At 31.7% G+C, this 13,887-nt stretch overlaps 1 protein-coding gene across 1 annotated transcript; it reads left to right on the top strand.

Annotated features, from left to right (window-relative positions):
- Positions 1-1,782: 1,782 nt before the first annotated feature.
- Positions 1,783-13,462, top strand: LOC149908375 (peroxidase-like). Its single transcript, XM_090102264.1, has 12 exons — positions 1,783-1,967; positions 2,677-2,816; positions 5,481-5,651; positions 6,744-6,919; positions 8,273-8,456; positions 9,589-9,789; positions 10,234-10,378; positions 10,950-11,097; positions 11,179-11,340; positions 11,790-11,988; positions 12,428-12,533; positions 13,098-13,462. Exons 1-12 carry the CDS (start codon positions 1,783-1,785, stop codon positions 13,276-13,278), a joined length of 1,998 nt encoding a protein of 665 aa, XP_089958390.1. The 3' UTR covers positions 13,279-13,462.
- Positions 13,463-13,887: the final 425 nt, after the last annotated feature.

Raw genomic sequence — 13,887 nt, 5'->3', positions numbered from 1 at the left:
GTGAAAAATTAATACATACTTATATAAAACTAGCTGTGCTCGCGGTTTCACCCGCGTGGCTCCGCTCCTGTTTGTCTTAGCGTAATGATATATAGGCTATAGCCTTCCTCGATAAGTGAAGTCCACTGTCTAACACAGAAATGATTTTTCAAATCGGACCAGTAGTTCCTGAGATTAGTTTGTTCAAACAAACAAACAAATAAACTCTTCGGCTTTTTAATAGTACCTGTAGATATTATTTTTTGTTATTGATTTAATGATTACTGTAACCTTTACCCTATCAATGTTATTTTTACGTTTTATATCAAAATTATATTTGAATAAGTACCTTAAATTGGATTTGACTAATGAGGCAGTGTGCAAATGATCACTAACACTAAGCCCATTTATTTTTTCGTTCGGTCATGAGTCATTAGAAGGAATAACATTCCTCCTGATTTTTTTTCCCTTTCAAAAATAAAACCTTAAAGAAAAAAAAACATCTCTAAACTATTATCAATGAATGGTTTTAGTGTCCAATGTTTTATTTCTCGAGAGAACTTCAAGATGAATTAGTGATTTTTAGAAAATTGTTGGCTCATTAAACATGGATAGAGCCAAAGTAAAAGGCTCAGTTGAAAATAAAGTCTGTAAATAGTTTATGAAAAAAGAATATGGCTGCTCCTTAACTTTCCCATAATTTATAAATTACGAAATAAAGAAAATTTTTGAAGGATACACAGAAATAAGTATCACAAAACTGAGTTATCAAAAACTGTTCGACTAAAGCGCGTCACACACGGTGAAGATACTATAATATTTTATCTTAAGATACTGTTATATTTTATATAACAGTATCTTAACGCATCCGGTATCAGCGTTCGGACCATCATTTTTCTTTTTATCACCCACAAAATTTCGCGTCATTTGTAACAGGATGGCGGTTCTGCAGGGGTCTTAGTACGCAATGACAAAAAGAAAAATGATGGTTCGAACGCTGATACCGGATGCGTTAAGATACTGTAATATAAAATATAACAGTATCTTAAGATAAAATATTATAGTATCTTCACCGTGTGTGACGCGCTTAATACGTATTACTTATATAAATAATTAAGATTATTACTAAATTTACAAAAAAAAAATCTATGTTCATCGGTAGATTTCTGTGTAACATCCGTATCCGTTAATAATATAAAAAAAAATATTTATTTGATTAATTTGACAATCCATACTAATAATATATATATTATCTATAAATGCGAAAGTAATATATATATATATATTATCTATAAATGCGAAAGTAACTCTGTCTGTCTGTCTGTTACTCAATCACGCCTAAACTACTGAACCAATTTGCATGAAATTTGGTATGGAGATATTTTGATACCCGAGAAAGGACATAGGCTACTTTTTACCCCGGGAAATAGGATAGGTTTTATCCCGGAAATCCCACGGGAACGGGAACTATGCGGGTTTTTCTTTGACTCCGTGGGCGAAGCTGCGGGTGGAAAGCTAGTATAAATATAAATTTTAGCCTTAACATCGTTCTTTCCGGAATATTTGTGTAACATATCTAACGGCTCATACATAAACGTTTAACGTATACACTTAAAAAATAAGGTATTATAAAAGGAAATAATTTATTATGTACGCGGAATTAGTTACCGGTGAGTTCATGTTATGAAAAAGGATATAAATAATTTCAAAACAATTAAGGATTTTTGTTAACATCATCCAAGGTTCATGCCGTTTTAATAATGAATTATGAAACACATCGATTTTACGTATAATTTTCTGATCATGAAATCAGTTGATTCCAGAGGTTCGCTTGAACAAGTTATAGGAGGAAAAATGAATAATTTACTCGGAGTTTTCGTTTTTATATCGATATTGTTGCACGTGAACGGTGATCTGTTTGACAGGTATAGCGGAAAGAAATTTGACGAGCCGCACGCGAAGGAACTTCGAATAAAAAAATACGCGGAGTGAGTATTCCTTATTACTTTTTTATGTTTTCACTTTATTAGCCAATATAAGTTGATGTAGCCTTGATCTTTTTATGCATTGAGCTTCGGTTATTGTTGTACATTTGTCTATTTACATATCATTTGTTATGATTTCATCTAATGCTGAGGATTTGTGGTTATTCCACAGGAACTTTCGGAAAAAATTAGACAAACATAACGTGTACTTTAAAACCTACCTTAAATTTCGAATATAATTGCACAAACAGTCTAAATAGACCCACTGTCACAGATGTGTAAATACTCATCTGTGACAGTGGGTCGTCTTCACACGCAGATTTCAGAATGCACTCCTATGAGTATCGTGAATCGTGATGATACAAATATGGTTATTTTCATTTTCCAGTGCACAGATTTCCAATGAATATTTTATCGCGATGTCTATAGATAAATAATTGTAAGACTCGTTAGAATTTAATCCCACAGAGCGATTCTTAATATAAAGTGAAAAATTCCAGTAATCAAAGCCTAGTAAAGCTTATTTGATTAAAAATACATAAGTATTATATAAAAGGATAACCTAAAATTCCATTGTCTACCTTACTTATGAAATCGCATAACCATCGAAAAACTCATTACCCATAAAACTTATAACTAATAATTATAACAAGTGGAAAACTTCTAAGTTAAACGTGTAAACTTCTAAATGTAACATAGCAAAATTTTTCAGCAAATGTTTTATAGACATTCCCCCTTGCGCTGCCCACGAGGTCAGCAGAGTAAGCGGTACATGTAACAATTACAAGCGACCTGCGTCTGGCGCAGCTAGGCGACCGTACTTACGACTGCTACCACCGGAATATGCTAATCGTGAGTATCGACTAATATATGGAGTTTTACTCGTGAAATTGCTGGTGGTATGAATTAGGAGTATAGGAACAATAGCGTCAAACTTAGTAAGACTAAAATGCAAGAAAGATAGAAAATAAAGAAAGAATTGTCGTTTATATCACCAACACACTAGAATAACTAAAATGTAGCAGCGTGGCTCTTAAAAGGATACGTAAAGGATAACTACTCAGTATAATGTGAACGACTGACACATTATAGTTTTTCTTTTACTTACTTACCTGATAATGATATGAATTAATCATTATCGTAGTCATCTTCAGTACCTATACGATACCAGTGATACCACGTGGTTCTCGCATGATTTGTAGAGACGTGGACGATTATTTTGGTCTTTGGGCATACCAGATTGAAAAATTAGGTATATAACTTTTTCACGCTTATACCGCAAATAATCATTGAGCCAAACCTGCTAAGTCCCATAAAGCCTTAACATTATAATCGCTGTTACGTTCTGCATAATAAAATAATATCAACCAAAAACGAAAAATAGTTACATAAAAGAGCAACCGAACAGTGAATATTGTGGTACGTGCGTAAACTGAAACGGGAATAACTGCTCCATTTTACACCCATCAAATCCATTGTTATCTTATAAAAACGAATATCTCTCTTTCTCTATTTGTTACGTTTTCACACATCACGTACTGTACGGATTTACGTGAATTTTGATAGAATGATAAAAGTGTTATTTATTGTCATGAAAATTAGACTGGGGTGGTGGTCAACTACAATAGGAAACCGCATAAATGTAAAAAAAGACGTGTGGCACTCGGGGACTGCCGCGGTAAAGCTATTGCATAGCATGCCTTCAAGCCACACCTCCAAGCCCGTCGGAGTGGGGAGCGTGAGGTTTTTTCGTTACGGAATTTCTCGATTCGGTGCCCGCGCTCAAGGCCCGCGATAGAAGCTATGCAGTAGCTTAAAAAACTTGTATAATAAAAATAAAACTCTAGTCTATGACCATGATGCAAACATATGTATGCGGGTATAAAAAGACTTGGTTTCCTTCATAGTTTTACGTTTCACAACGAATCCTCTGCCCGTATTCATGTTTCTTTGCCTTTTTCAACCGACTTCATAATAAAAAGGAGGCTCTCCATTTGACTGTATTTTTTTGGGTTTGTTACCGTAACTTTCGACTGGGTGAACCGATATTGATATTTTTTTTAATGAAAGCCGGTGCAGGCCATGTTGGCTCATTTAAATTTGATTTAGTTCTAAAATAAGAAGGCTGTTTTCAGTTTTCCTTTAAAAAAGATTTATTTGCTATTGCGAGTACTTTTAAAAACATCAAAGCTCAATAAAGCTAAAAAGTACTATAATTACTTGGCAATAAGTTTGACACAAACTCCGAACTTGTGATAGGGAGAGGAAAATAACTAAATGATCAATATTTTCTACAACGTGACTTATTTATTACTATTTCTGGCTCACAAATTCGTAAAGTTTATTAACCTGTCCTAATATTTTTTTATAACACAGGGCTAGGAAATCGAATGGCATAATATCATCTATATATTTTCAAAAATTCAGGGAAATTTCTTCTTACGATGCTTGTTTACAGAAACGTATATACCTATATAATAATATAAAATTTGCTCATATGCATGCATATTTGGAAACTTGAGAAACAATCGCGCTAAACAACAAAATACATTTAAAAGTGGCATACAAACACATACTTTAATCACCTCCTTTCAAAAAGAAATTACACTAGTAAATTTCTACTAACTAAATCAATATTTTAACATAAAATAACATAGACACAATTTAATTAACCAACGTTCAACACCACCGCAATATTTTTCTTTCAAAATTAAATTTAAAACTAGTCAGTTATTGTTTTGTTCCACCGCATCATCAATCCAAAAGGATTAAGCTTAAAACCGCCGCCCAATATTGTAAATTATCACACATTATATTAATTACTTTTTCATACTGCTGCGTTCATGGTTTTCATACACCCGATGTAAATTGAATGGAATGGAACATGGAATATTATAATAACATTAAAATTTATTGAACGCTATTTATTTTAATCTCTTTAGTTATAAATAATTAATTTATGAGAATTAACACGATCTGATTATACAGATAAAATAAATAAGCACTATAGTTTTTTTTTATAAAAAAATTTGAGCGAATTTTGCAATGCGAAACAAAATATGAAAAGTTTAATTAATTTTTTCTCACATCAGAAATTTGAAATCTGAAATTGCTAAGATAATTAAATCTACTGACTTTGAGGATTTAATTTAGAACTGTTGCGTTCGTCTTTTTTACCAGCCAGGATGGTAAAATTAATAATCTGTGGTGTGCAAGAGCGAAACTTTTCATTGACGAAAAATTTAAGTTTCTTAAATTAAAAATGTTTCAATTGATTGAAAAAAAGTTGTAAGAAACCTTTAGTTTATTTATTGGACCTAACTAATAATATCTACTTATTTAAACCAAAAATACAATTTCCGTCAAACTCTCTATGTAGGTAAATTTTAACACTTATTGTAACACTCGCTCGAAAATTTCCCAATTAGATACTAGGGCGTATGATTTACTAACTTTAAGGTTTATATTTATATGTATTGATATAAATACGAAATTATTTTATGTACCTTCTTTTAGAACATGAAATACGCAAAAGCAAAGATGGTAAACCGCTTCCATCCGCCAGAACTGTGCGGACCAGCCTTAAACCAACTTCGAGCTACTTGCAGGACAAAAACCTGTTTAACGTAGCCGCTTTTCATTTCATGGAGTTAATACGTAAAGATGTCAGTGCCTTGAATGGACCCTGTAAGTATGAAAAATAATATGAATGAATGAATGAATTCTTTATTGCACACACCAGTTGAAAGAAATAAAATAAAATACGATACAAACAAATTGCACAATGGGTGACTAAAAGAGTTAAAGAAAATGAGTTCTTAGGATATAAATATGAAACATTACTTATACAGAGATATTATATAGAAAGATCACGGATTAATTGTAAGTACACGAAATTATACCGTTTATTAATAGCAATTAATTCAGTAATAAGCATAATTTTTATACATATTTTAACGTCATTTTTTGTATATAGTATTTATAGTGATATTATTCATTTAGATTAGTTCCTATTTTAATTTTATCATAATGTTTAAGTACCTACAATTTATTTCCTTTTCTAGATGAATAGGTATAGCGAAATTATATGATATCCACTTTACGTATTCAGAAGCGCCTAAGGCACTCTAGTTCATAGAAAAATAGAAAAATGCAATGTTACAATCTTTCCCTTTTATGCATTGTTAGAAAGTAGTTTTTATTAAAAACAAACAAATCTGAAAGCACTTTCTGTTCTGAGTTTTTAATTTATTTTTATTAATTATTTCCACGTAAATTATAAAACTATTATGAACTCTCTTATATATAGCACAAAAAACTGATAGATAAAAAAATATTATGTTCATGGGAAATTCACAATAGCTCTTGTTTGTGTAAAAATTTGGAATTATGAATACTGTGACAATGAAATCTTTATTTTATAATAATATTTATTCTTCGGATTATAAATTCGTAATATAAACATTCGCAAGATCTTATTCGAATTTTTAAACAATTTACCCGTTACCTCAATTTTTCTACAATAATTTTATTTTTTTTATGACAAAAATGTCAGACACTTTTTAAACAAATTACTTAAAACTATTTCATACACTTAGCAGTTAGCATTATAGTCATCTTCATACATAAATAATGTTTTGAAAAGCAGAATACATTATTAACGTAAAGTATCACTCGCAGATCCCGTAACCCTATTTCAATTAAAACACTAAACGATTGTTAACAAAAGCTGACAAGTACGAATGGACTTTAAAACTTTATCCCAAGTTTACCTTCCAGTGGACTACCTCAAGAAACGACAGAATTGTTGTACCGTAGACGGCGAACAGGACCCGCGTTGTCTCCCAATACACGTGCAAAACGACCCTTATCTCAAAGGAATAGACTGTCTTAACTTCTCTAGAGCGGAAACTTTCCAAGACCTAGGGTGTACACAAGACGCGGTCCCCGCGCAGGTATGATTCAGTTGGTCTCGAAGTTTTAATACGGTGATTTCAGATCGACCCGTTGAGACGGCAAGTGGGGTCTCGGAACTCTTTGTATTTGGCTTGTTTGGAAGTACGAAAATTGGCTGCTTGAAATAAATTATATTCTGAATTGATGTTTTCCGATTGACGCGATGTGATGAGTTCGATATCCATAATTGTTAAGCAAATAATGTTGTTTATAAATATATCTATAGATATGATAATGGTTTCAAGCAAAATCTCTGTAACTTAATTTAATTTATAATCATTAATGATGCTTTACGATATATATTTTATAAAGAAGCAAAAAATTCTTCACGTAGGTAGCAATTCATTCCATCACAACGTGCATATTTCTATTGTTAGTCCTCAAAATTTTTCTGAATATAGATAATATTTTTGCTCATGTAAATAACTTTATAGAAAGGTGTTTTAAGTCTTTGAATAAATGTTTAATTATTTGAATGTTTAAAATTTAAATGATGAATAAAATTCAAGTTTACTTATAAGTAAATAAATAATAAATAAGTAATTAATTATAATTAATTTAAATTATTTTTGTTATTTTAATGAGTACTTTTTGTGTGATATATTGATAAAACATTTGACTTAATAATTAATGATGGTATGTAGTTACTGTATTCACTTTTTTATGTTATTGTAATGATTTAAATGTTGTGTGCAGTTTTAATTGGGTTTAGTAAGTTGATGTAAATGTTTTTGGATTATATCCTGTAACTGTGCCTTATATAAATAAATAAATAACAAAGCCTTAAAACGATTCTCGCATGATCATGAAGTATTTATGTGAATTATCTTTAAGAGGGGGCATAAAGCAAAATAACCAATCTTCTATTAGATGATACGTGTAATATTCAAGACCAAATCTAAAAAATAAAATATATATCAAACTAGATGATATGTTCAACGATTCTGTTTAATCAAAAACATAAAATATTAAAATTTACTCGATAAAAAAAATCACCAAGTTAGCTCTAATTTTCACACTTTTACGTTTTCTACTTGACATGGTAATACTTATTATGATTTTTTTTATACTTAAAGCTAACTTGGTGATTTTTTTTTATCGATTCAATTTTAATATTTTATGTTTTTGATTGAACAGAATCGTTGAACATATCATCTAGTTTGATATATATTTTATTTTTTAGATTTGGTCTTGAATATTACACGTATCATCTAATAGAAGATTGGTAATTTTGCTTTATACGCACCCTTAATGTGTTTGATAGTTCTACAGAAAAAGCTTTCACGTAACAAGTAAACGATAATGATAATTAACAAATGTTTATTTTTAATTATACTTTTTTTTACTTTCAGATAAACTACCAAACTCCTCTCTTAGACTTGTCCATAATATACGGAGTGGATGAACAATCTATGAAAGAATTGCGTTCATTCAAAAACGGTACTTTGAAGTTGGAGATGCGTGGCAATAGATATCTACCCGCATACAACGGAACCGATTGCTTCCTGTATAACGATGAGACTTGCTACACAATTGGTAACGTTTTCCTCATATATAATAAACTAGGTTTCCGCCCGCGGCTTCGCCCACGTTTTCAAAGACAAACCGTTATAGTTCCCGTTCCCGAGGGATTACCGGGATAAAACCTATCATATGTGTTAATCCAAGTTACCTTCTATAATCGGTTCAGTAGTATTTGCGTGAAAGAGTGACACATACACATACATCCAACCACACAAACTTTCGCATTTATAATATTAGTAGGATAGGATAGGACTTTGATAGGACTTTTATATTTTATCGTAGTGTAAAAATCGTCAAAATGAATTTGTATGGTAAGGCGTTCAATAGACATATTTTAGTTTGTAAGTCATAACATGTAGGTATACATTGAAAAACATTTCGCGGCTTCTTCGCGCTGCTCGGAAGAACATAATATAAATAACGAACACTTTACCTGGAAGACATGTTATTGAAAAACAGAGTGATACAACTCACGAGGTATTTCACTTAGTTAATTTCATATTTATAGGTAGCACTACAGAAATAAATAACGTAATAAACTATGTATGAACAATCTTAAAATCGATCGGTTTACCTATTTATGTGAGATCACCTAATGTACCTATAAGTATCAATTTTAAAAAAAGTTTTCAATTTAGCAGCGAAACTAGCTTCTAAACAAACAAAAAAACTGAGCGCTAAGCTCGGCCCATCCTTGATTGACTGGGGATTAAAACTAAAACATTGCCTACGTAAAAAGGAATTACACAGCTGTATTAGTGACTGATTTTTCAATAGGCAGGTCTCCATATAGCGAGCATCCTCGTGAAGTATGCTGCGCGAAGCAACTCGGTCTATGTGGACGTGGCTAAGCACGAGAAAAATGACGTGTGTTGTCATTTTGCATAGCAATTGCTTCGCGAGGTTGCTCGCTCTGTGTAGGCCTTTAGACTAAGAAAATTTTTGAGCGCGTCCATAACATAATTACAAACAATTATACATCTTTGCTATTAAAAAAATAATGTCTCAGTCTGGCAGGTAACAGAAGGCTGATCACCTACTTCTCCTTAAAGAAAATCGATCGGTGAAATAGATGCATAATGCATCTGCCCCACGAGCGGATTCGAGACTTTTTTATTACTTTAGTGGAAAAATATTGTTACAGGTTTACCAAAAGAAACAACGTTAGATCTTCGCACGACCACTTTTGTTATATTCTTCATGCGCGAACACAACCGCCTAGCAAAGGTTCTACAAGAACTGAATCCTTGCTGGAAAGACGATAGATTATTCAAAGTTGCTCGGCAAATCAATATCGCAACGGCTTCTAATATATTTTTATATGAACTCCTTCCTAGGATATTGGGTAAGCTTCACACATTTTACCATCATCACCATCATCGTCATCAACAACATCATGTTCATCATCAACCGCCTGTTTTAAAGGTTCATCGAACGTGTAAAATTAAGTAACCTAATTCTTTTATTTCATTTACAATAAAAAAAATTATAATGGACCAGTGTTACAAACAGGATAAATAGCAATAAAGAACAAATTATTATACAACTTAATTATAATATAAATCACAGGAATGATCTCAAGTGTAATTTTCATTCGTTTAACGATGTAATAAAATCCAATGAACCTTCCTATTTGATATCTACGGCAAATTTGTTACATAATACATATTTACGAACATGAAAAGAGAATACTCAAACACTTATATTAAACCGGAATTTCATACAGTACATTTTATAAGTAATGAAAAACATGATTTGAAACGAATAAAGCCTACAATTTTTTATAAAGGTTACCAAAATATGTTGACCTACGATTTGATATCAACTTTTGCGGAACACGTGTCAGCTTATGATGAACAGAAGGAACCTGGTGTGTTCGCTGAATTCGACATTGCCATGCGGTTCTTTAGAACATTTCTTGGAGGAAAGATTGAGTAAGTAAGGTTTATTAGAGAAATGTGTAGTGTTATAATTATCTCGGTATTATGGTAACACGGTTTGTTTTGGTCTACTCTTATGTGATTTTACGCAAATTATAAATTTATTATAATGATTTGCGTATGGACCAAGTGGTGACAAATAAAAATAGTTTAAAACGATTAGCTGTTTTGTACGGCAAATTATGTTAAATACCCCAGTAAGAATACAGTCTGTAGCTTTTCGTACAATGTCTAGTTAATAATATAATGTACGTATGAAAATGATAAAAGGTGTTATTTTATTGTGGGGTAAGATTTGCTATTATCCTCATAAAGTATAAAAACCGCGATAAAGTATATTACTTAGAATAGCTGCAGGCGTATAATGTAAAATGTGAATGAATAGCATCAAAGTATGATCTACGGAGTCAGAAATGAAAGCCGCATTATTTTTGTTTTCCTACATAAAGAGAAAGCCTCAGAGCATTTAAAATAAAATTTACCCTTCAAAGGCACTAAAAATAAAACTTGATATAGCATCTCCGTGCCTTAAAACGAGATTTCAGAAATGTGCTTTTGTTTACAGAAAATATAATGAAAATTACGAAAACGTTGGTGAAATAGAATTGGATGAAAGTTACTCTTTGCTAAAGCTGCTCGAGGTTGATACGAAATTCGATGAAATCAGTCGAGGGACGTTTTTCCAAAGCGCCGCAGAGACGTATGATAAAAAGGTTATTTCAAATTTAGACAACTAAGTTGCCACAGATAAACAAAAGACAATGTAAAAGCTTTATACAATATTTCCTTTGCAGATATCGAATGTTTCTGCAAATCAACAAGTACATGACCAAGTTTCTCTCGACATACAAAGAGGTCGGGATTTAGGCTTACAGGGCTACAATGCATATAGAAACTTTTGTGGAATGAAAGCGGCTAAAGATTTCTACGAGCTCACCGATGTTATTGATGGAGAGGTATATTTGATCTGATTGAACTGAGATTAAATTGCTATAATCTTTTTGGAATCGACAGCTTAATTTGTTGTTATTAAATAGCGTCAACAAAAACAACATAACAAAACTTCGATCGATGGCAAACATTTTCAAGGTTGATAATAACATAATATTTACTTTCACATTTCTAAGAAATGTTTGTGAAAGACATGAGTTCGTGACCCTTCACAATGTCAATAAATAACAAATCTTTGTAATTTTTTAACATTTCTTGCAGTAATTTATACAGAGAGCATCTTACGTGTGTATTTGCTAAAATAATTTTAAATGTTAGCCCCAACTTATTATTAAGAATCCGTACTCAGTTCCATAGGTATTTATTTCATAGTGTGAAGAAGAACAATTTGTTTCTATACCAGCATAATTAATCTTTAAAATAGGACTTTATGATAATTAATTATTGTTTTCAGAAAGTAGAAATATTAAAGAAACTCTACAGCAACGTGGACGACATTGACCTATTAGTTGGAATTATGAGTGAAAACAATATCGAAGGCACACTCGTTGGACCAACACTCTTCTGCATTATGGTCAAACAAATACAATTATTTAGATTCTCCGACCGATTCTGGTTCGAGAGGGGAGATAATTATCATAGCTTTACTTTTTGTAAGTACATACTTACTTTTTTTTATTATTGATGCATTCTTACAATAAATGAGTGTTAGTATTTTTCGTGTTTACAATCAATACCATAACGTCATGTTTTAAAATACCATAACAATTCTTTATAGCTATTTATTTCGAATGTTGGCGCCGTTTCTAACAAACAATCACAGATAATAAAATATTGATTCATAATAATTTATTTTATACAAAACATGAACAAGCGCTCAATTAAACGCAACTGAATCCGTCAATAGGAAGAGCGAAAACGTTACGTAAATACACGCGCGTTCATTAATCCAATAATTAAAACTGGAAAGTCAAACAGTTTCACAATCTTTATTCAAACACATTTACATTCGGACTGGTTTCCACTACGGCAACACTGTCGCAATTATTTAAAACTGCCGCGTTAAAAGTGAAATAAAATGTTATTTTTCAGCTCAATTACGCGAGATCAGGAGGACTAACATGGCTCGGTTCGCTTGTGACAACGTGGAAGCTATCAAATTCATACAACCTCACGCGCTGTTGACTACCACACATTGGTACGTCCGACTGTAATATTTCATTCAACTATGTTTGATTTTTATTATTTAGTCCGTGATAAGTGATGATATAATTGGATTTTAGACTGTATACTTAATTATTTTACATTCCCAGTAACGGGGGATAATCTAGGAAACCCGTACTTAGAACAGCTACATCTGTACCGTATAACATATAATTATTATTTTTACCTTCTTTTTTTCGTTCTGCTGTAGTAATCGATCTTACTCCTGTTCCATATATGTATATATATATCTTATAAGCTTATTCTATACAACTGAAATATACAAGGTGAAAGTGACGTTTGAAAAATTTAGACAGGAGCTTCTACTCATGAAACTGAACAACTTTTGTTCTACAACTTTGCTGAATTCGTAAAAAAAAATTGGACTTTGTAAGGAAACTTCGCTAATCAGCTTACAGATTTCCATACAAAGTCCAAATTTTTTTCTACGAATTCAGCAAAGTTGTAGAACAAAAGTTGTTCAGTTTCATGAGTAGAAGCTCCTGTCTAAATTTTTCAAATGTCTTACCTTTCACGTTGTATATAATGTAATCCACAGGAACACACCACTACCATGTTCGCATATAACTGGACCAAATTTAGAGGCATGGAGGGATGCTAGCTGCAAAGAAAATAGTCAAATTGACACGAAATTTTTAAAATATAATTACCCTGATAGAAATGAGTTCCCGGAATATTCTTCTTTCCTTAATGATATTCTATCAACAGTGCATTTATAATTATAAAAAAATATTAGAGGTTTAAGTAAAGATGAATAAGCGATTGTTATGCCACTTTTACACATTCGTGCGAATAGCGAAGCGAATAACGAACACGGGTAAATTGCTGTATTGCTTAATGAAATATTGGATGGATAATTGAAATAATGTAATCATTTAAATATTACCTGCAATAAAAACAATCGTTAAATCAATAAAGACTTTTATTTGTGCTCCTCCTCCTTCATCTTTGAATATATGTATGTATTAAAAAAATACTAAAACTTACAATCTGATGAATCTCTTACTTTAATACGTGGTCTTGAATCCTACTGAATTTACGTTTAGTATTATCATTAGTAAATAATATGGACATAAAAATCTACAATCCCAACAACAGTAAATAACAACATTCAAAAACGTATTCCAGTACAATAAAAACTCCAATTTACTAGCATCAAAACACTTGGACGTAACAAGATTTTCCTTAAGTAAGAATAGTTAATCAAACGCTGGACTAACAGACCCGGGGAACTTTCTCGAGATCTCATTCGCGGTAATAAAATAAATTAAGAAAAAAGCTAAAAGTAGCTAGTGCAACAGACCTCATTTATTCAACGCGGGAATTGG

This window comes from Colias eurytheme, chromosome 5 (genome assembly GCF_061535395.1).
Source record: "Colias eurytheme isolate Ceu_HAF_F1 chromosome 5, ilColEury1 Martin Lab GWU primary, whole genome shotgun sequence".
NCBI classification, from domain to species: Eukaryota; Metazoa; Arthropoda; class Insecta; order Lepidoptera; family Pieridae; genus Colias; species Colias eurytheme.
The sequence above is the reverse complement of the archived record's forward strand: the minus strand, read 5'-3'. Positions and strand labels throughout refer to the sequence as shown.